Here is a 24,967-nt window from a genome sequence, read left to right as displayed (position 1 = left end):
AGAAACACGTGCTAGTGACTGGTCACAGAAGAATGATTGGTCACATCTCAAAACTCTTTTCCAGTTCGTCCCTTTAAAAAACATGTACTAGTGACTGGTCACAGAAAATTCTGTGGTCATAGAAGAGTGATTGGTCTCATAGCGAACGGTCTCGCTTATCAAAAATACGATTTTTTATATTTGTATATTTGGGGTTTGACCATGAAAATCAAATTTGCAGCAATTTTCACTATCATATTCATAATCAGCGCTTTAAAATACATAGGTATATGCAGTTTGAAGGATTTCTTGGGTGGACCCTAATCGGAAGTTTATCTCTGGGTTGTTTTACACGTTGACTCCCTACAGCCATTAGCATATACAATGAATATAGAGAATCAGTGTAATCTCATAACTCTGCGCAGGATAATCTATTGAAATTATTCTAAAAAGAAAATTACAACTTAATAATTATTGAAAGTAGAAATCAATGGTTGCATCAATTGTAATATATTACAATGTTATTTAATTTGAATTACTTTAATTTTTATTTAATCTACATTGGCCTATTCACATTTTTTACTCCATTCATCTCATTAGAAACAATTAATTCTTTTCAATTGTAATCTGCATATTTCACTCATTTGAACATAACTTGAGGTAACCTACACTTGTCATATTGACGCTTATTTGAAACTGCTATGTTTGCATCGTATTTTTGCCATTGGGTGTGATCTTTCAAGTCCTCCATTTCATATTGAATTTCGACCCATTCATGTTCACGTTAATGATTAATTGAATGCCCATAGGAAGCATTTCAGAGTTAGTCTCATTCAACTCTATTCACTTAGCATTTTGACGAACGTGGAATGGCAGGTGTAAAGCACCACGCACAGGTGCCATATTAAAAATATAGCCAATGTGGATTTTTATTCTGTCAATCTGCAAATGATAAATACGCAATTCAAAGCGACTCGCTCCCTATCATTTTTTTCCTGGAACATTTAGGTGGATTAGCGGACAATCACGTTAGCCTAATTCGACGATAAGCCCCTGTTGGTTATCTACTGTTGTAAAATGTAATATGAAATAAAAAGTCCTTAAATATTTATAATAAATACAAATTAAAACTTTTTGCTCATAAATATTGTTCATTAAACTTTAAATTTTGATTATAAAATGTAAAGTCTTGCCCCATAAAAAATTCATCTATATGTAAAGCATACATATAAAAAATGCAATTTTTTGCATGATCAAAATTAATTTTTTGTTATCACACAAAAATTCATGTCATACTAAAATAACCAATCAACGTTCTTGTCTAGTCTCATCTACCTAAGAAGAATTACCCTTTCGAATACGTTTTGAATATCCTACTAAATTATACATTTTTTACTTATCATAATTAATACTCTGTATGCTCACTTTGATAGTTAAGTTGTTAAGGTTTTTTTCTCTTATTATTTTAATAGTATTATATAAAAAATAACAGTAAAACTTGGAGTTACTTTTTTCAACGTTTTGAACTATAATTTTTCAGGAACCTAGTCTATCAAGATTTGGCGAATTTGACAACAGTTCAGCTTTCCAAGGTATTTCTACATTAACTCGTCAAGGCTTAGAAATTGTCGAACTCCTGCGTGAAGCTGAGAAACGAGGATTTTCAACAGATGATGTCCAAGTCGCGCTGTCACAAGACGTCTTGAATCCAATAGAATGGCTAACGACCCAATGGCCTCATATGATAGAAACCATTCAGGTTTTGGTAACAGCACAAGGAAAGGAGCTCACAGAAAATTGTATCGGAAATCTATCTATTTCTGAAGCTAAAGATGCATTAAGACTCTCCAAAGGCGATATGTGGAACGCTGTTACTAATGCAATTCAGCTACGACAACGTAAAGTAAGTGCATGTGCAATTTTTTTTTTAATTATGCTTAAAGCAAACAATCGCGCATAATAATCCGAAAGCAATCGATTAACAAATTTTCTCCGAAATATATCCAGTTTAATCAAAAAATTGTACAAAAATAGTACTGAAAGTGCACTATCGGACAAGAACTTCCAATCCAGAAAGAGACCGATTCAAACAGAAATAAGTCGGGACTAATATACATTAGTCGAAAGTAGTTCGAATCAATCTGAAATTAGTTCGGAGGACAATTTTGGTCCACTTGAATTAAAATGCTAATGGAAAGAAGTTTGGTTGAATCTGAAATTTGACAGGTAGAAAACACGGGATCCCGAACAAGTTCGAATCAATCTGAAATCAGTCCAGAAGGAAATTTTATTATCCGCTAGAATTAAAATTCTAGTAAAAAGAAGTCCGGTTGAATCCTGAATTTGTTCGCGAAAAATACGGAATCCGGAACAAGTCGAATACATTTGAAAATAGTCCTGGAAGAAAGTTTATTATCCACTACAATTAAATTATTAATGGAAATAAATCCGGTTGAATCCGAAATTTGTTGGGCTGAAAACATAAAATCCGGAACAAGTCTGAAACAATCCAAAATTAGCCCGACAAAAAATTTTATCATCCGCTAGAAATAAAGTGTTAATGCAAAGTCGTCCGGTGTAACCAAAACCTGTCCGGCATAAAACACGGTATCTGGAACTAGTCTAAAAATATCTGAAATTAATGCAGTAGGGAAATTTATTATCCATTGGAATTAAAGTAGTAATGAAAAGAAGTCCCGTTGAATCCAGAATTTGTCCGGGCATAACACGGAATCCGGAACAAGTCCGAATCAATTTGAAATTAGCCCGCAATTTATTGTACACCATTTCAGTGAAGAATGTCACACAAATATCCATGCTTGAAATAAGAAAATTTAATAGGACTCGGGGATACAACAATTTTCGGCCCGGCACTTGTCGTTTCTCACAAGCACTAAAAATCTTCTTGGTTAGCATATAAGGACCGTTTGAATCGATGCATTCAGTGTACGCTATTCTGCGTTGTTGAAGTGCGTTATATGCAGTAGTGTTAAGTTAAGCTACAGATATAGGTTTGTGTGCATCAAATAAATCAAGAATACGTTTCTTATGTATAAACTTCTTATATATAACCTTCTACTTTGAACAATAGACCAAAATTCTGGTGCTCTGCTTTGCAGTGCTATTTTTTTCCGTGAAGAGATTGAAGGTCTTGAAAACGTTTTAAATTAAATACTATTTTAGTCCTAAAGGTGGAAAAAATGGACTTGTGTGCCACTTTGGTACCATAAAAAAGGGACTAAATCTAATATAAATTAAGTCCTCTATAGGTACTCCTAAAACCTATTAGGATCTACATTTAGAGGTCTAAAGTAGGAATAAAATTTTGACTCTGGGATACAATTCGGATTTGTCTAATCTGTCAGGCCGAATAAAAAACGGACATTACCGGATACAATCCAGATTCATCGAGTCCGTCATAGAGCATGAGCATATATGACGGGATACAATCCGGATTCATCGAATCTGTCAGACCGTACATCTTTCGGATTCTACCGGACAATATTCAAATTTTCTCGTCATACTTCATCCGGAAAATTTTCAAACACAACCGAATAGAATCCGGATGACGTCCCGAACAACACTGGACAAATTTTGGAATCCGGAATTTGTCCGAAGTTTTTAGAAAGGTGAATTTTTGACTCACATTAGTGAGATGAAAAATGGTTTTGGGTCCAAGGCCGGCGGGAACTGTGTGGAGTGCGTGCAGTAGTACTCTCGGGCTAGACCAGGCGTGGAATTTCACATCTCAGATTTTGGAATGCTCCTTATGTACTGCTCTTTCACTCCCCTTTGCTGCATCCATCTTTCTAATAATTACAAAATTCCTCAACTAGGAAAAACGATAAATTCTCAAATGAGAGTTGAGACAACGTTTTCGCCGATTTTGATTACTCTCAGGTTCGCAACAGATAATACACAAACGGAATCGAAAGTCCTAAGATCTACACGATTTTTTAATTATCTAAGCTTTTACACGTTGTACGTCTCTGCAAGCTTTCGCTCCTCACTGGCGACTTCCGATTTTGGTTGTATAAAGACTACCCAGATAGCACATGAGTTTGCAGCAAGCTTGTCTAAATCTTGTCGTGCAAGTTTCGGAAGCTTGCATGACAAGGTCCAGGCAAGCTTTCCGCAAATAAAAAAATATTCGCTATGTGGCAATATTGCAACGCAAAATTGAATGATCGCTGCATCGCAATCTTTAACTAGATACATTGCGCAGGAGTTTTCTATGGAACCTAGGGCTGCGCAGTAGTTTTTTAATGTTCTCTCATAATGCCGCCTTGCGTGTGGACAAAAGTGTATAATATATCGTACTTAAAAAAAAGTAATATAATTTCCCTCGAAGCTTCTTCCAAAGTTCTCTTAGTATTGCAGGCAAGCTTGCAGGATGTTTCCCATGGTCATGCTTCCTCAATCTTGCTTCGCCATATTGCCACATGGCAGTGAGAAGGAAGTCCAAGAAGTGGGAAGAGGGAACTGCGAAAAGGGAGGAGTACGTAGAAATGAGAAATATTTTCAGATTTATGTGTATGCATAAGGTACAGGAAAAGGAGAAAGATCTAGAAGAGACGTTGAAGAGTGTTAAAACAGAGGGGGATATGTGGAAGAAAATAAATAGATTTAAGAAGCGTACAGTGAGGATAAGCGAGAAGATAAAGAGTGAGGAGTGGAAGAAGTTTTTTAAAGAATCGTTTCAGGGCTCAGATTCACGAAAGAGAGATGATAATAGTATAAGAACGAGGAAGGCAGAGATGGAGGAGTGGAATGACGAGGAGGTAGAGAAATAGACAGGGAAGTTAAGAAGATCGAAGGCAGCAAGGCTGGACGGATAGAGAACGAGCCGTGGCTGTTTAGTACACAAAAGGTTAGGGGGAGGCTGAAGGAGGTAGTGAAGAAAGTATGGAGGGGTGAAAGATTCCCAAGAGGATGGATCACACTAATAAATAAGGCCTATAAGGTATACGCGATAAAGTTTTGCGGAAAGGCTGTGGAAGGATGTCGCGAGAAAAGGAATATTGCCGGAGACGCAGGCGTGCTTTAGGGCGGGCACTATCGACAACATCTAAGATCACTCGCGTATGCAGATGGCATAGCGCTGCTAGCAAAGAGTGATGAGGCCTTAAAGGAGATGATGAAAGGGTTGAGAAGTTACCTGAACAAGAATAGGCCAGATCTGAATGCGGAAAAGTACAAGTTTATGGTGTTCCGGAAAGGAGGTGGAAGGGATAAGGGGTGAGTTGAAATGGAAGGGAAAGACGGTGCAGGAAGTGAAAGAGTTTGTGTAGCCAGGCTTCCTGTTTTGGAGAACTGGAGGCGTGGATGGTCATATAAAAGAAGGAGTAACAAGGGCAAATGTAATGATGTTACAGGTGCGTGGCTGGGAAAGAAGTTGTTCACAGATGATTTTGGAAAGAGAATGAAATTGTTTGAGTCGCTGGTGATAAGTGTTATTTTATGGAGTGGAGGTGTGGGAACAAAAGGAAAGAGAGGAGGTAAACAGGATACAAGAGAGGTATGTAAAGTGGACACTGGCGTTGTCAAGGAATACGCCTAATTAAATTTTTAGAAGTGAGACGGGGAGAAAAAGGTTAAGGATTATAACGGGAGGTCGAGCGTGAAAATATGAGCAGAAATTTTGGGAAGAGGGGAGAAGTAAGCTGATTAGTGAGTGTTGGTAGGAGAAGGAGAACAGGAAAGGGGGTGGGAAGATGAGGTTTGAAAGGGAAAGGTATTTTAGAAAAATAGATTGCAGATGCATAAGATGTGAAGGACGCAAGAGGAAGGAAGGAAGATATATGAGATGTTTAAGATGAACTGCATGGAGAGAGAAAGAAGGGAGAAGGAGAGTAAGGGAGTCAAGGTTTAACAGGAACTATGTGTGGTTTATGTCAAGAGAGAGGGCGCAATATTTGTGTGGGAAAGGAGAGAAAGGAAGTCAGAAGCTTATAGCGAGAATGAGATGAGGATGCACGGAGGATTTTAATAGGTTCTGACTTTCTAGAGGAAAGAAGTATGTAAATCAAGCGGGAAGGGGGATAAAAAAGTGGAGCTCTCATTGGAGGAGTTTTTGGGGTTGCGAAAATAGCGAAAGAGGAAAGAAAAAAATGAAGAAAAACATGGGTTAAGTATTGGATAATACAGATAGGCAGAGTATGGTGGTATTGGGATCAAGAGAGGAAAGGGATAGGAAGAAATGATGTGCAGGGAAACTTGAAGAGGAAGGAACGGGAGATAGGAAAATAAGAAATAGTAAGAAGAAAAAGAGACGAGAAACGAAAGTAGGGAATGGAAGATATGTTACTGGAATATAGCAGGATTGGAGAAAAAGGATAGGGAGTTTATGAGAAATTTGACACAATGGGATGTAGTCATAATGATGAAGGCGTGGCTAGATGAAAAGGGATAGGAAAGAGTAAGGGGAAGGTTACCAAGAGGTTACATATGGCAAGTGCAAAATGCAAAGAAAAAGAATAAAAAGAGCAGAGCAGTGTGAGGAATGGTGATGGGAGTAAAGGAGATTAAAGAAATGATTGAAGAAAATAAAGAAGAGATTAGGCTTATCATAGGTTGGAATCTCAATGCGAGAACAGGAAGCAGAGGATAAAAGGAATAGGGAAAAGAGAAAGGAAGAAAATCCAAAGAAAAGGTACTAAATGGGAGGGAAAGAAGTTGTTGAAGAGCTTGGAGGATTTGGGATAGTTTATCCTAAACGGAAATATAGAGGGAGATGAGAAAGGAGAATATACATGCTCAGGGGGTGAAAAGTGAACCGTAATTGATTATGTGATAGTGGATGATGAGTATTAACTAGAGGTAGTTGATTATATAATTCAGATCACTTTCTCTCACTAGTGACATTAGAGGGACAAAAAAGTAATAACAATATGAATAAAAGGCGGGCAAAGGTAAAAAGTGTAGGAAAAAGGGATAGGTCAAGGGAGGGAAGAAAACAGTTTAGAGAAAAGGTCAGCAATATCAAAATGGGAAAGGAAAATGTGGACGAGAAGATGGAAGAAATGATGGGAGAAATAAAAAGAGGATTTGAGTCCACAAACAAAAATGAAGTTAGTAAAGAAGGGAATAGAAGTGGATGGGATGAGGGCTGTACAGAGAAATGAAAGGAGGTCAAAAAGGAATTAAGAAAGTAGAGAAGAGAGAGCGGTGGGCAGAGTTATGGAATGAAGGAGTAATGATACCAATAGTGAAGAAAGGAAAAGGAGGGGAGGTTAAAGATTATAGGGGTGTGACGCTGATGTCAAAACTGTATACAATATATGTAACTGTTTTGTCGGAGAGATTGAAGAAAGAATTTGAAGAAAAAATGATCAAGCCACCGATTCAGACAGGGTGTATAAAAGAAATGGGGGTAATGGACAACATATATGTTCTAAACTATCTAGTAAATAAGAGAATTAAAAGGGAAAAGGAGGCAATGACAGCAATGTTTGTGGACTTAAAGGCAGCGTTCAACTCATTAGACCGAGGCAAAAGGAAAAGATATATACACTGGCATGCGCAGACGATGTAGTGTTGATAACAGAGGATTAAGAAGGGATATCGGGCTTAATTACAGAATTAAAGATATATTTACATGGAAATAAGTTGAATTTAAATGTAGAAAATACAAAGACAATGAGGTTTAGAAACTGAGGGAGCAGGAAGAAAGAATGGACGGGGAAATGGAAGGGAATAAAGTTAGAAGAAGTAAAAGAGTTTACATATTTGGGATATATATTGCAAACAAATGGAGAGCATAGCTCTCATATAAGAGAAAGGATAAAAAAGCAGCAAGGGTAACGAAACAGATATGGAGAATAGGAAAAAGAAGGTTAAAACAAAATTAGAGAAGACAAATGTGGTTATTTAATATGCTTGTATGGCCGGTATTAGGTTCTGGAGGAGAGATATGGGAATAGAAAGAATGGGAGGATATTGAGAGTTTACAAGAAAGGTATATAAGCTGGACACTAGGGGCAGACTGGAGGAAGCCAGGAAATATGGAGAGAGAAGAAGTGCAAAGAGATAAGTTAAGTACTAGAGCGGGAAAGAGGGCATGGAAATTTGAGACGAAGCTGAAGGAGAGAAAGGGAAGGAAGTTAGCGAGAAAGTGTTTGATGCAGGTAGAAGAGAGGAGAGGGAGGGCGATAGAATGAACGAGGTGGGAAGAAGAAAGGAGCGAGTTCCTTAATGCTAGACAGAGAAGACGGAATAGGATATGTCTATGAAGAATTATAAAAAAGGAGGAGGGAAAGATAATTAATAGAAAGTTCGGGTATTATTGAGGATTCAAAATACGATAAGTGGTATAAAATGATTAAGCAGGAAAGAGTACCAAGGTATTTAGAAAGGGGATGGGGAGAGAGAAGGTGGACTAGAATAGTAAGATTTAGATTGGGAAGCGAGGTAAGGGAGGGGATGTATTGGGAAAAAGAAAAGAACAGAAAGTGTAGAATATTTGAATGGGAGGAGGAGACATGGGAGCATGTATGGGAAAGATGTTGGAGAGGAATGTAAGATAAAGGAAGCTTAAAAGAGAATGTGGTTAAGATTCTAGGAAAGGATGGATTAGGAGAAGAATGGATGAAGGAGTTGGAGGGTGCTTGGAGAGCAAATGAGAGAGAATGAAAGAATGCATGCTAAAAAAAGGCAAATGTGTGAATTTAAATAATTTTAACTCTAGAGAGGCAGAGTTGAATTGGTGAGAATTAAAATTTCAGAATTTACATTCCACATAAAGGAATTAAAAAAAACATTATTACACATATTTTGTGAACTTATTAGAAGGAATTAAATAAAATCAAAATATGACCACTTGTGAGGAATAAAAAATATCTCTGTGAGGTACGTTACCGGTACACTTAGAAGGAATTAAATATATTGAAAACACTTTCTCTTTGGAAGAATAGAAAACGGTGTGGCGGTCGCTATGGAAATAGAAGTGAATAAGTTTAGGAGGTATCTTATTCTTATTGTGGCATTTTAGCCAGATGAAAAAATCGCGCATTCAAAATAATAGAATAATCTTCACTTTTGCGCTGAAATCTGAAAATATTAATTTTTCTCTATCTTACGCTTATTGCCATGTTTCTTGTATCTATAAATGGAAGAGAAATATCACGATCTTTAAAAATCAAAGATATCGTATGATATCCATTAATTTCCTTTGTTTTGTCGAAGTGGAACATTCCACAAAATCGCCTGAGACCGGACTTCCGCATTTATCATTACTTTCAGGATAAAATTCTACGATAAATATGTGTTTAACCAACCTGCAAACTTGTTGTCGAAACAAGCTTTAATAAATGTTGAACTCTGCCATTTTCTTTTAAGGGTACCTTTTCCAATTGTTTATTGCTTGAATTAAATTCTCTTTTTAAATATTGTGTTAAATCTTCCACCCCTCCATTGAAATTAGCAATAAAAAAATCGGATGTCTTTTTGAGAACTTTTAAAGTATCCATTTTGTCTTAACGGAAAACCATTTATTGGTCGTGTATATATTAAACCTAACCAATTGTTTTACAATACCCTAAAATTATTTAGTAATTATGCCTATAAATATTTAAAAATCCCAGAATTAGAAAACAAATCATGAAAACCAATATAATCTAATGCAGAAAAGAATACAACTGTGGAAAGAAAACTCTTAGTCCAATGCACATATTTCTGAAATAGAATACTAAAACACCTGAAATTTATTAAAACATAACATAACTCTGGATACCATGGCTACGGAAAAGAATTTTATTTCTCAGTTTTTAATTTGAAGGAACCAGATTTTGCTACGTGAAACTGTCGAAATTTAAAATTTTTCCCTTATTTGTTTATAAATATTCAGATTGTTACATTTCACCATATACTATCGAAGATATATTATTCTTTTGAATATCTGTGCCTATTCTGGCCATCAAAGAAAATTTAAATTTGATAAAACCTTAAGTTTAAATATTTTGTCTCAAGAATCATTAATAGCAGTGGATATTGTTAACTTTTCTAGTATTTTTGTGACTAGCAGTCATTCGTATGATTGCTTAAAACATTTACAGCGCAAAAAAAGTTCATTTCCATGCGAAAGTGCTTAAATTTTGAATTTGTTTATCTAATTTGTTCATACACATTTAAATTGTTATATTTTATTAAATATTATTAAATATTTGTTATTTTTAGGAATACCTGAAGTCGTTCTGGCGATTGAAGGAAATTATAATTCTTTAAATTTTAAATTTTAATATTTTGCCACAAGAATTGTTTATAACGATAGTAATTATAAACTTTTAAATCAGTTTTGTAATTAAATGGCATTCCTAAATGAATATGAAGCACTTTAAGCAACACATTTTTTACCGATAATAAGTCTATTTGTAAATTTGTACATAACATTTGTTTATAAAAAATAAAAAGAATAATAAACAAATTATTTGTATTCTATGAATCCCTAAACATTCATTTGAGACAATATCAAGTTTTCCTGATCAGTTATTGAAGCTTAAAGATGTTTATGTACAAAATTTCAGTTTTTCCATACTTTGAGCGCAAAAATAATTAATAAAAAAATAGAGGAGACAAATGTTCAGAGCGTCAAGCTCTTCAGAAATAAATGAACTTTAGTTTTTCAAAAATTAAAAATCGGACCAAAATTGAAGGCTTTAGACTTTTTTGAACGAAAAAGGTGCATTTCCTTCCACTATGCGCTGCACAGTAGGAGCAAAAGCAAATTTTTTGGGCACAAATCGACTGACAGTGCACTTCTTAACGGATTTTGAATTTTTCTTTTTTAGAATTGACTGTAAGGCTTCCAGGTACAACATTTAACTGCGAAATTTTTATTTTGACTTAACGGAACTTTGTTATTTAACAACGAACTTACAACTTTTTGTTGCTAAACTTTTCCATGATACCATTTCTTCTAAGACTTTAAAATTCATTAAATAGGTCATAAATCAATGTAAAAACCAACTAAAAATAATTTATTAGTGGTGTAGAATAACAACAAATTTTTTAATAATTTTATAAACAAATTAATTAACAAAAGTCATTTTTTGGTGATTTAGAATGACTAGCTAATTTTGACCAATAGTTTTTGTATAATGTATCTCAGATAATGATATGCGCTCACAAGAAGTTAAGAATAGCTAATGATTGCCAATTATTTAAACAATTTGTAGAAAAAAATGCACATTTTGATTATTTTTTTATGAAAAGGCTTGATTTTTTTGTGGAATCAACTTAAAATGTTTTTCCTAAGACTCCTTGCTATTATATTTTTCATAGTGACCAACAAATGTTTATTATTTAAACAATTTTGATAAGCAAATTCACATTTTCTAATTTCTTGAAGAAAAGGCTTGATTTTTCCGGAATCAACTAAAAATGTTTAGCCTAAGACTCCTTGCTATCATTTTTTTCATACTGACCAAAAAATGTTAATTATGTAAACAATTTTTATAAACAAATAAAATAAATAAAATAAACCACAAAATGTTAATTATTTTAACAATTTTAATGAACAAATGCGTATTTTGTCCATTTCATGATGAGAAGGCTTGATTTTTTTGCGGAATCAACTGGAAATGTTTTGCCTAAGACTCTTTGCTATCATATTTTTCATAGTGACTAAAAAAATGTTAATTTTTTAAACAATTTCTATTTAAAAAACGCGAATTTTGACCATTTTTTTCATGAATAGGTTGAATTTTTTTCGCAATCAATGCGTAATATCTTGAAAAAAAATCCTTGATGTTATATTTTTTATAGTGACCTGAAATATGACAAAAAGGATTTTTTTTCCAAAAATGGTCTTATAAATCGGTCAAAAGTAAAACATATGACCCATAAATTTCATAACTCATTAAACTTAAACCTGTAAACTTCAAACCTAAAATGTTTAAATCTATCAGGTTAAAACCTATAATCCCATAAACCTGAGTCATTTATCTGCAAACCTGTAAACCATAAGGCACTAAACCTACAGTCCATAAACCCTAGAAATATTTGCTCTAATAAGACAAGACCTGAAAAATATTCCTTCAAACCAGTTAACCTGTTAAACGGAAACTCACCATTTTCAAATCTATAAAATTAAAACTTACAAAACTATAATTCTGAAGCCTAAATAAACCAAACTTGGAAACTATTAACTTAAACTTATACTGTACACCCAAAAATTAAGTCCTAAAACTAATTAATAAATCCTACAATCATAAATTCTGCAATAATACCAAAATAATCGAATATAACCCCTGAAACTCTAAGCCTGCAAGTCTTGATCCTTTTTTTTTTTTATTCGAACAGGGGGAAAATGCTTTACGTACGATCGGCAGCCATTCGGGATTCATAGCCGCTGTGTGGGAATCTCTGCTCCAGGTTTTTTACATTAGAAAATAACCCTTCACTGTATACCCACTAAAACCCTAACCTGTTTTTTATCTGCCTAGTAGCTTAAGAATTCACTTTAATATTTTTCACAAATTGCTGTTCTTCTTTTTTTCATTGGTAACAATTTTTGCGAAATGAAGTTATTACCGGATCAGAAGATATTAGCTCGTTAGTTCTGTGCTTTTTGAGGTTCTTCTAAAAACCAAATCATAGGAGCGTTAAACTCTTTCATTATATCACAACCATGAATCAAAACTTTGTATACAGATGGTGGCATTTTGTACCATAGGTGGCTGTATATACATTCCTTTGCTGTTTCTATACAAAATGTTTTGAATTTAATCAAGACAATTTCATTTCCACATGATATAACTTGAAGTACAGTATGCATTCTCTCTATGATGTCTTTTTTTGACCACTATAAGTTCAGATACTTGTTCAACCTTTTCAAAAAAAGCTCGACTTACATTTCCTGTTTTTTTCATTCCAGAACCTTGTTTAACAATGTCAACGTTTAGCTGAAGCTGATTTTTTTAGTAAGCTTTGAACTCCTATAATTCATTTCATTAGGTTTAGCACCTCATAAATTGCAGGAAGCAGAAGATATTTGCCCTGTTATCGCATTACCTGCTTTACCATCAAGCATATAACATTTCATATCGAATTTCATATTCAAATTCACATTATGTAAGTCCAAACAATAATTTTATATTTTTTCTAGCATTTGATTATAATATTGCTAGTTACTTGTTATTACTGAAAGTTTCTTTTATAAACTGAAAACTGACCGTCAGACGGATGAGAGTTGTCACAGTATTCTTCTTAGGACCACGACTGTCTTGTCGTTTGTTTTTCACCAGCTCCGTCCATACCCCATTTTCCTAAAAATTCTATTTGTTCCTACTTTAAACTTTAAAGTTCTTTTACATCAATAGGTTGAAATAGCCTGTGAATTCGAGTATAGAAATAAAATGAAAAGTTTTCCCTAAATCATTGATTTGGATGATATTAGGATAACAATCTTGCTTAGCTTTTGCTATGCCATCATAAGGTGGATACATTTTACTTCCAAACATTTGTAAATGATGCTCTCTTGTTTTTCGATAGGTCTCCTTTGAAAGACGAACAGCAGTAAACATAGCCAACGTTAAATTTCTTTCACAATCATTGTTTACCTTAGGTGTTTCTTTTTGTTTTACTTTCAAAGCCATTTGCAGTTCATCATATGCACGGCTCGAAGCTAGTTCTGTTGCTCGTCTTATTTTAGTTTTATGTAAACCCTTCTCGAACGATAAGCGTGGTCGACCTTTTCTTACAATTACATCGGAACTTTCGTCGCCTGTAATTTCATTATCCCGCTCTCCTATATTTAGGACAAGCACTTTCTTTCAAAAATCTTTATATTTAAGTTGTTCCTTCTACGGTAGACACTGATCTACTTTTTTTAAATTGTGTCAAAAGACTACTATTATTTTGTTTCTTAGGAATTGTTGTTCAAATTCAGATAGAGAGTACGTTGACTATAATTTTCCCATGAGCAAGTCTGTTCTTTTAGATTTATTGGCCTTATTATTATTGCACATTCTTTCACATAAATATGAATATTTAAGTTAGTTAGTTAATTGAGACATTGTAGATGAACACTTGGCAGATAAAAAATTAACACAAGCTATTTTTAATTTTACGAAACTAAGATTTAATTTATTGGAGTATCATAAGTATTGCGAATCATAGAAAAATTCACATGTTCTATTTTATAACTCTAAAAGTACAAAAAGTCTTATCTATTTTATATTAAAACAATACAGCAAAAACTCTGAGGATCTCGTCAGTTATATCTCGCTCGTAGTTGGGTTATGAAACTATCGTCGATTGTTTTTGCCGCAAAACTGTAAAAACAATTGACAGTAGGTGACGCCTCAGACATATCGAGTAGATGACATGTCTTCTGCTGTCAATTGTTTTTACAGTTTAACGGCAAACATATCTAGGGTTTAGTGCCTTACGGTTTACAGGTTTGTAAATAAATGACTCAGGTTTATAAGTTTGTAGGTTTTAACCTGATAGATTTAAAGATTTTAGGTTTGAAGTTAACAGGTTTAAGGTTAATGAGTTATGATAAGTATGGGCCATATGTTCTAAATTTGACCGATTTATAAGAAAATTGGATTTTATTCGTTTCAAGCCTAATCTATTTTGGCTCAGGATTTTTTGGTTTTAGGGTTTACAGATGTGGGGTTTCCGGGAACATGGATTTATGCATTTGAGGTTTAAGTTGTTTTTATGTAATTACATATCTTTTTTATGGGTAATACTTCGAATCTTGAACCAAAAATTTCTGTGTAAATAAAACCAAGTTTGCACCGTATGAACTTCAATCAGAAGTTTTTCCAAACATTAAAAAGAAATTTACGATTCATGAAGAATTTTCGTCCATTTTCAGCAAAAAAATACTTGCTGTCATACGTCAGGTCACTATAAAATATATGACAGGATTCTTTTTTAAGATATTTCGCATTGATTTCGAAAAAAATTAAACCTATTCATGAAAAAATGTTTAAAATGTGTGTTTGTTTATGAAAATCCTTGAAATAATTATCATTTTCTGTCACTATTAAAAATATGATAGCATATCCAGTGGGCACACTTGACTTAAAGTCATCCTAAAGACGTTTTTTTTGGACGTCTTTAGGCTTTTACAAAAAGACGTCATGAGGTCGTAATAAAGACGTTCTAATCTAGTGCCATAAAGTATATCTTAAAGATGTTATCAGTACGGTTTAAGGATGTCTTTAAAAGGTCCTATGTCTGGCATTTCGTCATCTTAAGGATGTCTTAAAAGGATATCCAGGGGACAATGTCGTAAGGATGTCCCTAGGACATCTTTGAAGCGTCTTGTATAAGATTATCATTATTGTAAATCAACCCAAATTCAAAGTATTTATATATTTTGTTCTCACAAGACTTGAATATTTAAATGTTCTGAAATATTACAAAAAACTGATTGAGATTTAATTTTTAAGATTTATTTTTTAAAGTTCAGCTTAGAAATATTTCGGCTATGGGATTTCTCTAAGTTTTATTGTGAAAATGTGGACGAAATAAAAAAAATCCTCTACAGTAAGCCCGAAACTGTTCTAAAACTAGAAGACATTCTATGTGCTTTCCGTTCAAAGTTTAAGTTCAATGCGCATAGGAGTTCCACTAGATCACGTGTGAAATATGAAATAGCACAACCCTAAAATCGGTAACGTGGTCTTTTTTAGGACAATGATGAGTCCCTTACTAGGATTACCTGAAAAACTATAATATACAGGATACATTACGGTTTGAATTAGGAAATTCTGCTAATGTGAAAGAATCAAATTTCTGTAATAAAGTACTTTTTAGGACTGCGCGCGCACGCCGGCGAATTTCAGTTTACGCATCTCATCCTAGTCGCACAACGACTTTTCGTCAGTGTTGGGTGTTTTTTTTAGCCCGATAACTTTCGAAAGAATATATTCTGTACAGACACCTTCATAAAAATAGTTTTTGCTGACTCGGAAGTCTCAAAACATGGAGATTTGATGAAAACCGACCATGTCAGATTTACACAAAACCAATACAATAATCTTGTCACCCCCATTTAAACTTCGTTTAGACACACCGTGATCCTTTATAATATTCTGAGGACGTCCGTAGGTTGTCCTCAGGACATCCCTGATAATCCTTGTCAGAATCAACTATTTTTATGAAGGTGTTTGTCTGTTTCTCTGTCTGTAGTCAATAGTATTGTGCGCTTCGGCACACTTTTTCAGGACCCAGAAAAAAAGAACGAGTTCGTTAACCAGCCATGTTTTAAAAAACCTCAATGACTGAGCACATTTTCAAAATTTTCGAAACCATATTTTTTCCAGATTTGTAAATTCTATTTACGGTCGTCCATAATACTTTGAAACACGAAAAATCTATTCATATGACTTTTTTCAAAAAAATCAAAATTGTCAGAGTTATAGCATTTTCAAAATCCTAAAAAACAAAGGGAAATTAACATTTTAAGCCAAACAACGCATGATATGAAAATAGTCGGCAGAAAAAAATGTTGGTTTTTTAAAGCCCTACAATATTATTCTGTTTCGACATTGAATTTCATACTCTTAATAAAGACGCTTTTATGACGTCCTTTTGATGCCCTGGTGCCCACAGGGAGGTCTTTTACTTTTTAGCTTTATTAAAATAATCATATCTCGTATAAGTTTTTTTGGGGCGTCTTTAGGACTAGCGCTGCGGACTTTTGGGACAACTTTAGGCCAGATATAGAACGTCTTTAGGACGTCCCAAAGTTGTCTTTATCACGACCCTGGGACTTGGACGCCAATATCCAAGAATGTCCTAGGACATTTTAAGACGTCCTAAGGACGTCTTTAGGATGTTTCGGTGCCCACTGGGTAGATTTTTCTGCAAGATATTTCGAATTTATTCCGCGAAACATCAAGCCTATTAATAAAAAGATGGTCAAAATGCGCATTAGTTTATAGAAATTTTTCAAATAATAAACATTATTTGGTCGCTATGAAAAATATGATAGCAAGGATTCTTAGGAAAAACATTTTAAGTTGATTCCGTGAAAAAATCAAACCCTTTCATCGAAAAATGGTCAAAATGTGCATTTGTTTATAAAAATTGTTTAAATAATTAACATTGTATGGTCACTATGAGAAATATGATAGCAAGGAGTCTTAAAAAAACATTTAAAGTTGATTCTGCAAAAAAATTAAGCCTTTTCATCATAAAATGGTTAAAATGTGCAATTGTTCGTAAAAATTGTTTACATAATTAACATTTGTTGGTCAGTAGGAAGAAAATGATAGCAAGGAGTCTTAGGCTAAACTTTTTTAGTTGATTCCGCCAAAAAATCAAGCCTTTTCATAAAAAAATTGGCAAAATGTGCATTTGTTTATCAAAATTGTTTAAATAATAAACTTTTTTGGTCATTATGAAAAATATAATAGCAAGGAGTCTTAGGAAAAATATTTTAAGTTGATTCCGCAAAAAAATCAAGCCTTTTCATAAAAAAATATTTACTTTTTACATTGATTTATGACCTTTTTTAATGAATTTCAAAGTCTTAAAAGAAATGGTATCATGAAAAAGTTTAGCAAAAAAAGTTGCAAGTTTGTTGTTAAAGTACAAGTTTCCGTTAAATAAAAATAAAAATTGCACAGTTAAATGTTATACCTGGAAGCCCTGCGGTTAATTATAAAAAAGAAACGTCAAAATTCGTTCAGAATTGCACTGTCCGTCGATTTTGTCCAAATGTGCTTTTTCTCCCACTGTGCGCCTTCTCGAAAAGAGAGATCACATTCAATCCCCCACCAGCAAAACACGCTTCTCATTTTGCATGTATCTACCAACAAAAATACAGTTCATGCCATGGATGAGAACCGTCTATGTCTATGTCAGTGCTGCCAGATCGAGCTGCAAATTTAACCCCACCATACCTACCGTTTGGGAGCCGCAAAACAGAAGGTGCATGATTACCACTGTAAGTTCGTGTGTAAGCCGAGAATGCACGACTCGAATTTTGGTTTTCGCAGGTTTTCTGCTGGACGATGATTGCCGATCTGAAAGCTAACTACAAATTCGGTGATCTTTTATTTATATCTCGATCCTCATTTGAAAGAAATTCCCATTTGTAAAAAAATTCCGATTTGAAAAAAGTTTTCTGAGTGACACCTTCCGGTGTCACTTAGCAACAATATACAAAACGAAAGGAAAACCAAAAAAAATTATTTCCCTGACTCAGGGGTAGCGAGATCACAGTGGGGTTAGAAAAATTATAGGATGTTTTTTTTCTTTTAAAATATAGAAAATCTAATTTATTAAATTGTCAAATAAAGCATTTACATCGGTAATTCTAGTAACGGCTACGCGGACGATCTCCGTTTATCGCCATTTTTACACACAGGTTACAAAGCAAATATATTCCACTCAATGAAAAAACAAATTGAAAAAGTTAAACGAGAGAAATAAAAAAGAGAAAACAAAACAGATTTTCTAAAAAAAACGGCAAAAACAAGCTTAAAACTAACCACCGAAAATTTCGCGGAATTTCCGCATTTACTCACATGCATCATCCTGAGATTCGCGCAAAGAGAATTTACAAACAAAGTAAAGAAAAACCAAATAAATCATCCACATAAATCTGAACTGAACTCAAACCTCCAATAAACACCCGAGGATGCAAATCCGACGCCTACCTCATTTTTCCTCTGGAAAACTCAGGCTCGAGTGGTATGGTTAGTTACGTTCTAACCATACCCGATGGCGATATTCCAGTTGCCACCCGGCGCGCTAGTAGTGGCAAATATGGCTGTCGTTTTGTTATGACAGGCGCCGGGTCGAGTGTAGTATTAAATCGACAATGTTCTTTAAAACAATTGTCGGTGACAATTAACCCAGGTGGAATAGGTTAAATCTCGGGCCGAAGTGGTAGAGTGTGGGCGAGTGGAAAGTGAGTGGGTGGCCATTAATGGTGGTGTAGTGTGCTTTCCGATGGACGATGGGTTGTGGATCTTGGAGCCGTCCTTTTTTTTCGTAGTTTTGCCCATCCAGAGGTCAGTACTCACTCGCATATTACAATTTTCTAGATTCAGACTTTTGAGTCCGTGCTGGTGGTGAAATGTGTCGCAATTTTTAGATTGAATTTTTAATAAAGTTTCGGCTAAGAGAGGTCTTAAGCTTTGAGTGCTTTCAAAGTAAACCAAAGAAGATGGAGAAGAGAAAAAAAACTAAGGCGTGATTAATCAAATTTAAGGCTCATGATGCAACTGCACTCGTAAATAAAATAAAATAAAATTGTAATCGTTGGCAGGAATTGACATGCCCATACATGACTGTAATAGTGTCTAAAAGTAATGGCATCGATTTAAGTTTGCTATCTACCAGACCCATTAACAAAAAAAAGTATTGCTGTATTCTAAAGGCACTAAGAAATTGACCAATCCTAGTTCAAACGAACTGGTGCAACTTTGAGCCAATGGACGCAATCGATCTATAAATCATACTTTCATAATAATGTTCGCAACGAAACTCGAATTTAAATAACGAGAGGAGAGAAAAATGTTCTCACTACTGACTATAACGCATAATGACTAAATCAGTTTCAAAATCGAACAGCTATAAATGCTCGTAACTAATTATTCAAACAAAGAACTAAATGGAACTCAAACTCAGACGGCAAACTAACTGTGCGGAGGTAACAGCTCCGGTTCCGAAAGGGGAAAGCAACCGATGAAGTAACTCAGGCAACACCAGAGGCTGGTGGGCAAGCACTAGGTCCGAATGAGGACGGTTCACCGGCCCGAATGGTAGTCGGGGTCCCGTCTCTCCTCGCCTGTATCCACCCACGCACCTCGACCATTGACTGACCTTAACTCCTGGTCTGCCGCACGAAAAACAAAATATCCCTCTCGGGACCGAGCGAGCTTGATAGGGATGCCCCGTTATGTGGAAAGCTGCCTCATACACTTTGCGCGCGCCCGGAGAGGAGCGCGCTGGTGGCTAATACAGAGCCCGCCTTTGGGCCTGAAACAGAGTCGGAAACGAAACCGAAGCTGACCTTGGGCTCGGAATCGGCACTGCCGACAGCCCAACCGATGACCTGACAGACGGCATTCCGGGAGGCTCCAATCGCACCTTCAAAGTGGAATCTAAGGGAGACAGTAGTGCCAAAAGGGCCGAGACCTGTGCGTCTATACTGGCTAGTGGCGATGGTCTTTCATAATCTCGGATAGGACGAACGGGATTTTCTTCGGCCACAGCGGCCCCCGAGTCACGCTTCTCGGTTCCGGCATCGCTTTCTAGCTCCCAACGTCCGATCTCAATCTCCACCGTTGGCCGCAAGACGGGACGGCGGGGACCTCCTTCTTCCTCTTCCGATTCTTGGGCTCGACGGAGTTTGGGATCTTGGGGATGGCTCCCTTCGATCTTTCAGGGTCGCCCTGGACCGCGACGACGAACGAGATGGGCGATCGGGATGCCGATGGTTCGCCTTCTGTGTCTTCATCGCGTCCTAACCTCTCGCTGGTCTGCTGTGGTCGAATATTGAGCTTCGGCAATTCGGAGCTTTTGAGGCCTACGTCGCTTCCTCTTGGGAGGGCCCTGAGATTCTCCAACACCGGCACGATCACCGGTCGATATTGTCGCTGCTGGACGATCACCGGGAACGCTGGGAACGTATGAGTTCTACGCCAGACGATATCTCCTACCTGGTAACGAATGTCTCGTCTACGGCGGTTATAATACTTTGCCTGCCGGTCGGATGCTACGTCCAGATGATCTGCAACTAGATCCCTAAGGGCCGACAATCGTTTTATCCTGCTCTCCCAATCCTCTACAGCTAATGGCACGATATCAGGGACTCCTTTCTCCTGTCTTCTTAATGATTTTGCCAGTCTAAGCTCTCTACCATAATTTAAGAGCGCTAGCGACACACGAGTGGAACTGTATACGGCGGTACATAGATACAATAGACACAAAAGATGATATCATGGTATTCAGCACTCGGTTGACCCGCTCGACCGGATTAGCTTGCGCATGATACGGTGGGGTAGTTGAGTGCTTAATTCCAAATTCCGACGCGGCTTTCGAAATTAACTTGTTCACAAACCCATTGCCGTTGTCAGTAAACAATATCTCGGGAGTTCCCCATCTAAATATAACTGTTTCCTCAAACGACTTCTGGACATTAAGGGTATTGGCTTTCCTTGGGGGTAGGACCTCTATCCACTTAGTGAACATATCCTGAAGGACCAAAACATATTGATAGCCAAAGCGACTAGGTGGGAACGGACCCATCATGTCCGCCGCCACAACTGACCAAGGTTGTTGTATTACCCTTTTTCCCATCAGACCCACAGGGCCGGTCTGGTCCACCTTCATCTTTTGGCAGATTTTGCATGTTCGCACGTATCTTGCAACGTGACTAAACCTGCCGGGCCAATAGTAAAGCAACGACAGACGTTGGAAGGGTTTATCAACACCCAAATGCCCAGACGTCGTAGTGTCATGTGCTTCACTGGTTGCCTTATCGCGAAGTTTCAAAGGTAGCACTAACTTCCAGGGCTCCAAATCTGGTAGCAAGGAGTCAGTGAGATGGTTGGGACGATGACAATATAGCCGATTGCCCTCCAACTTCCAGTCAGGAAACTGGTGCGGCATCTCTTGGACCAACTTTGTCCCTCGGGTGTACCAAAGATCGTCTGTCTCTCCTATGGCACATACAGCCTCTTGATACGCCTCAAACATACGTGAGAGCGCGTCTGGTACGTGGTGAAGGGCACCTTTTCTGTGTTTAACCTCAAAATCATATTGCAATAATTTAAGGGCCCATCGACTTAATCTACTAGTAGAATCTTTGAGGTTGTAAAGCCACCTGAGACTACTGTGGTCCGAAATCACTGCAAAGTGGTATCCCTCGAGATACGGTCTAAGCTTTTCAACCGTCCATACTACTGCCAAACATTCCTGCTCTGTTACAGTACAGTTCTTCTCGGCGTCCTGCATAGATCTGCTAGCAAAGGCTATGACGTGTTCTTCACCGTCCTGGATCAGAGTTACAACTGCCCCTAAACCCGTACTGCTTGCGTCAGTTTGCAAATAGAACGGTTAACTAAAGTCTGGTCTGAATAAGGTGGGAGCGGTTATTAGAGCGGATTTTAAGTCCTGAAAAGCCGTTTCCTGATCGCTTCCCCATTCAAATCTTCGATTTTTCTTGAGTAGTCGATCCAGGGGTTCAGCTTTTGAGGCAAAATCTTTCACAAACCGCCTATACCATGAGACCATGCCTAAGAACCGTCTAAGTTTACGCAAGTTATTGGGAGCCGGATAAGATGTTATTGGCTCAATCTTTTCGGGGTCTGGGTGCATTCCTGTTCTATCAACTTTCTCTAGCCAGTCGGTCCAGCAAACGCTGAAACGTTGCCGGAGCTCCTGATAAACCGAAAGGCATACGATTGTAATGATAAAGCCCCTTACCTGGCACGGGGAAAGCAGTGAGCTCCTTGCACTCTTCCGAGAGAGGAATCTGGTAGAATTCCTGACTAAGGTCAATTTTTGAAATGCATCGTTCGGAAGAAAGCTTATCCAATATAGTGCTAATATTTCTCATTGGGTACGCGTCTTTCTTCGCCACCTCATTTAGTTTTCTAAAGTCGATACATAGTCTGTAATTTCCGTCAGACTTCCTAACCATCACTACAGGGTTACACCACTCGCTTTTGCTTGGGCTAATGATCCCCTAATCTTCCAGCTTTTGGGCAGATTCTCGTAAAGATTCTTCCAGCTTGGAACAAAAACGCCGATAAGCTGGTCTGATCGGGAAATGTCCCTGGATATCGATATGATGTTTCACCATGTGTTGCAGGAAGCTTATCTGGCATTGGAGGAATTTTCATCTTAAGAAAATCATCCGAATATTTAGCTCCTGATGGCTTTAATTCCTCAATGCCTGCGCAGGCTTGAACGACTTTATTCGGTCGAGAAACATCAACAACTTCTACACGATTTTCTCATGTTTCTTGTGGCAATGTCGCTCCAGAACCAATTTCCTATCTTTGATAGGTTCTCCAAATGCCGTTACCTGACCTCCAAATCCGAGGCTTAAACCTAACGTCAAAATCAAAAAATTCGGCAAAATCATGGTCGAATAAAACTTTGCAGTCAAAGGTCGGCGCAAAACGAATCAACAAAAATTAGCTTATACCTAAAAACTTGAGTGGTGAAATGGCTAATTTCTTCAGTAAGGTATCAAACTTCCCAAAAGCTTGCTTACCTATATAGGTGCAGCATGAGCCGGGATCAAAGAGTCCGTTTAGTGGCTGGTCGTCCACACAAACGGTAATAAATAGGCGCCTCTCGTCAAGTACCATATTTACCTGGTCGAAGAGAATCCGAGGGGCCTCAACAACGAAAGAGAGAAGTGATTGGACCCTGATATCACTTGCCCTTATTCGTTTCCCGGCCTGGGTGCAGAGCATCCGCTACAGCTCGTGGAGTATTGACCGGATTTACCACATCTGTGGCAAAATATACTCTTAGGTTTAGGACAGAAACGGTGACCGTGTCATGTCTCATGACAGTTCCAACAAGCGTGAAACACATCTCTTCAGGTGCCACCAGCGGTAGTGTGTACTGTGTTTGGTTGTGTTGGAACCTGAACATTGGAACCCACGGCAGCAGTTGGTAAATTCAACACTTCAGTGGCCTGAGTACCCAATGGAGGGTAGTTAAAATTAGCTGGCATCATATGTGGCTGAGGAATTCCGGGAAAATAGCCGTAATTAAAATAAGGTGGATAATATCTAAAATGATTGGGCACAGAAAGGGCCTGTACCTCCGGGAGACCTATTAGAGCACAAGCAGTGCCTGGATTATTACCGAAATTACTATTATTATTATTGGTGGGATTGGGGCTTACGCGACCACCAAGCTTTCCACCGCAATTTTCACCTCCGCCTAAACCTCCTTGTTTCTTTTTAGTTCCATTGCTCGTGCTATTACCCTGAATATTCTCGTTACTGGCTCTATTATAACTATTCTTATTACTTCCATTACTCGTACTAGTACTACCATCCGAGGCTACTGGTTCACTTCCGGTGGCTGCTACACAATCTACTTTCCTACTGTCCGCACGGTAGGCAAATTCCGGTAAAACGCTATCTGTAGTTGGAGGAAGGGGCAAATAACCTTTCTTAATAGCAGTGGATGCTTCATAACGTTCTCCCGCATCCTCCAATTCTTCAAAAGTTTTATACTCAACCTTAGGTAGAGAATCGAGATATTTAAGATGTAAGTTATTGATAGCAAGTTGTACTTGCTGTGACTCTGATATTGGAGGGTCGTAGTGACTGAAGATCAGACGAATGTTTAGCAAGTAGTCTGCTATAGAGTCGCTCGGACCTTGAGTCCTTCTACACCCTTCATCCCTAACTCGCGCTTGAAAATTTAACCCACCATATCTGCCCCTGAAAGCTATGGTTAACTGCTCCCATGACGCCCATTATCTACTGTTGAATTTGTAAAAATGTTGTGCGGAGTCTTTCAACAAAAAGGGAAGGGCTCTAAAAAGGTCTGAATCTGATAAGGAGCTGCCTCTACGACACTCTTCAACATGCGCTAGAAATGCTTCCGCACTACTGTCGCGTTTACCGTCAAAGGTAATGTTCCATTTCCTAACTACACCATGGGACTGTATAAGAGTGCCGTTTGCTCAAATGTAGAAAACGTCACTCCTAAAATAGCCTACTTACAATTGCTCGAAAAGCCCTTCTCCTGTAACAGGTAAACGAATAAAATTAATTAAATCTACTTCGTTAGCACACATTCGCATACTACAATTTTCTAGATTCAGATTTTTGAGCCCGTGCTGGTCGTGAAATGTATCGCGATTTTTAGATTTAATTTTTAATAAAGTTTCGGCTAAGAGAGGATCAGTAACATAGTGGCAGGCTACCACGTTACAATATATATACATATATAATTAAAAATTTGTCATAAGGACAACCGCAGGATTTCGCCGGGAGCGGGTGCTAATCTGAAAAATTGCACCCGCTTCCAGCGAAAT

General features: G+C 37.1%; 1 protein-coding gene across 7 annotated transcripts in view; it reads left to right on the top strand.

Moving 5' to 3' along the window:
* Positions 1–24,967, top strand: part of LOC117182184 — a 175,142-nt gene that overhangs the window by 124,232 nt on the left and 25,943 nt on the right. For all 7 annotated transcript variants that reach the window (XM_033375244.1, XM_033375242.1, XM_033375246.1 and 4 more), the window contains one exon: positions 1,520–1,882. In XM_033375244.1, the coding sequence (XP_033231135.1) occupies positions 1,520–1,882 (363 nt within the window). The remainder of the gene's footprint in view (positions 1–1,519; positions 1,883–24,967) is intronic.

This window comes from Belonocnema kinseyi, chromosome 10 (assembly GCF_010883055.1).
Source record: "Belonocnema kinseyi isolate 2016_QV_RU_SX_M_011 chromosome 10, B_treatae_v1, whole genome shotgun sequence".
Taxonomy (NCBI): domain Eukaryota; kingdom Metazoa; phylum Arthropoda; class Insecta; order Hymenoptera; family Cynipidae; genus Belonocnema; species Belonocnema kinseyi.
The sequence above is the reverse complement of the archived record's forward strand: the minus strand, read 5'-3'. Positions and strand labels throughout refer to the sequence as shown.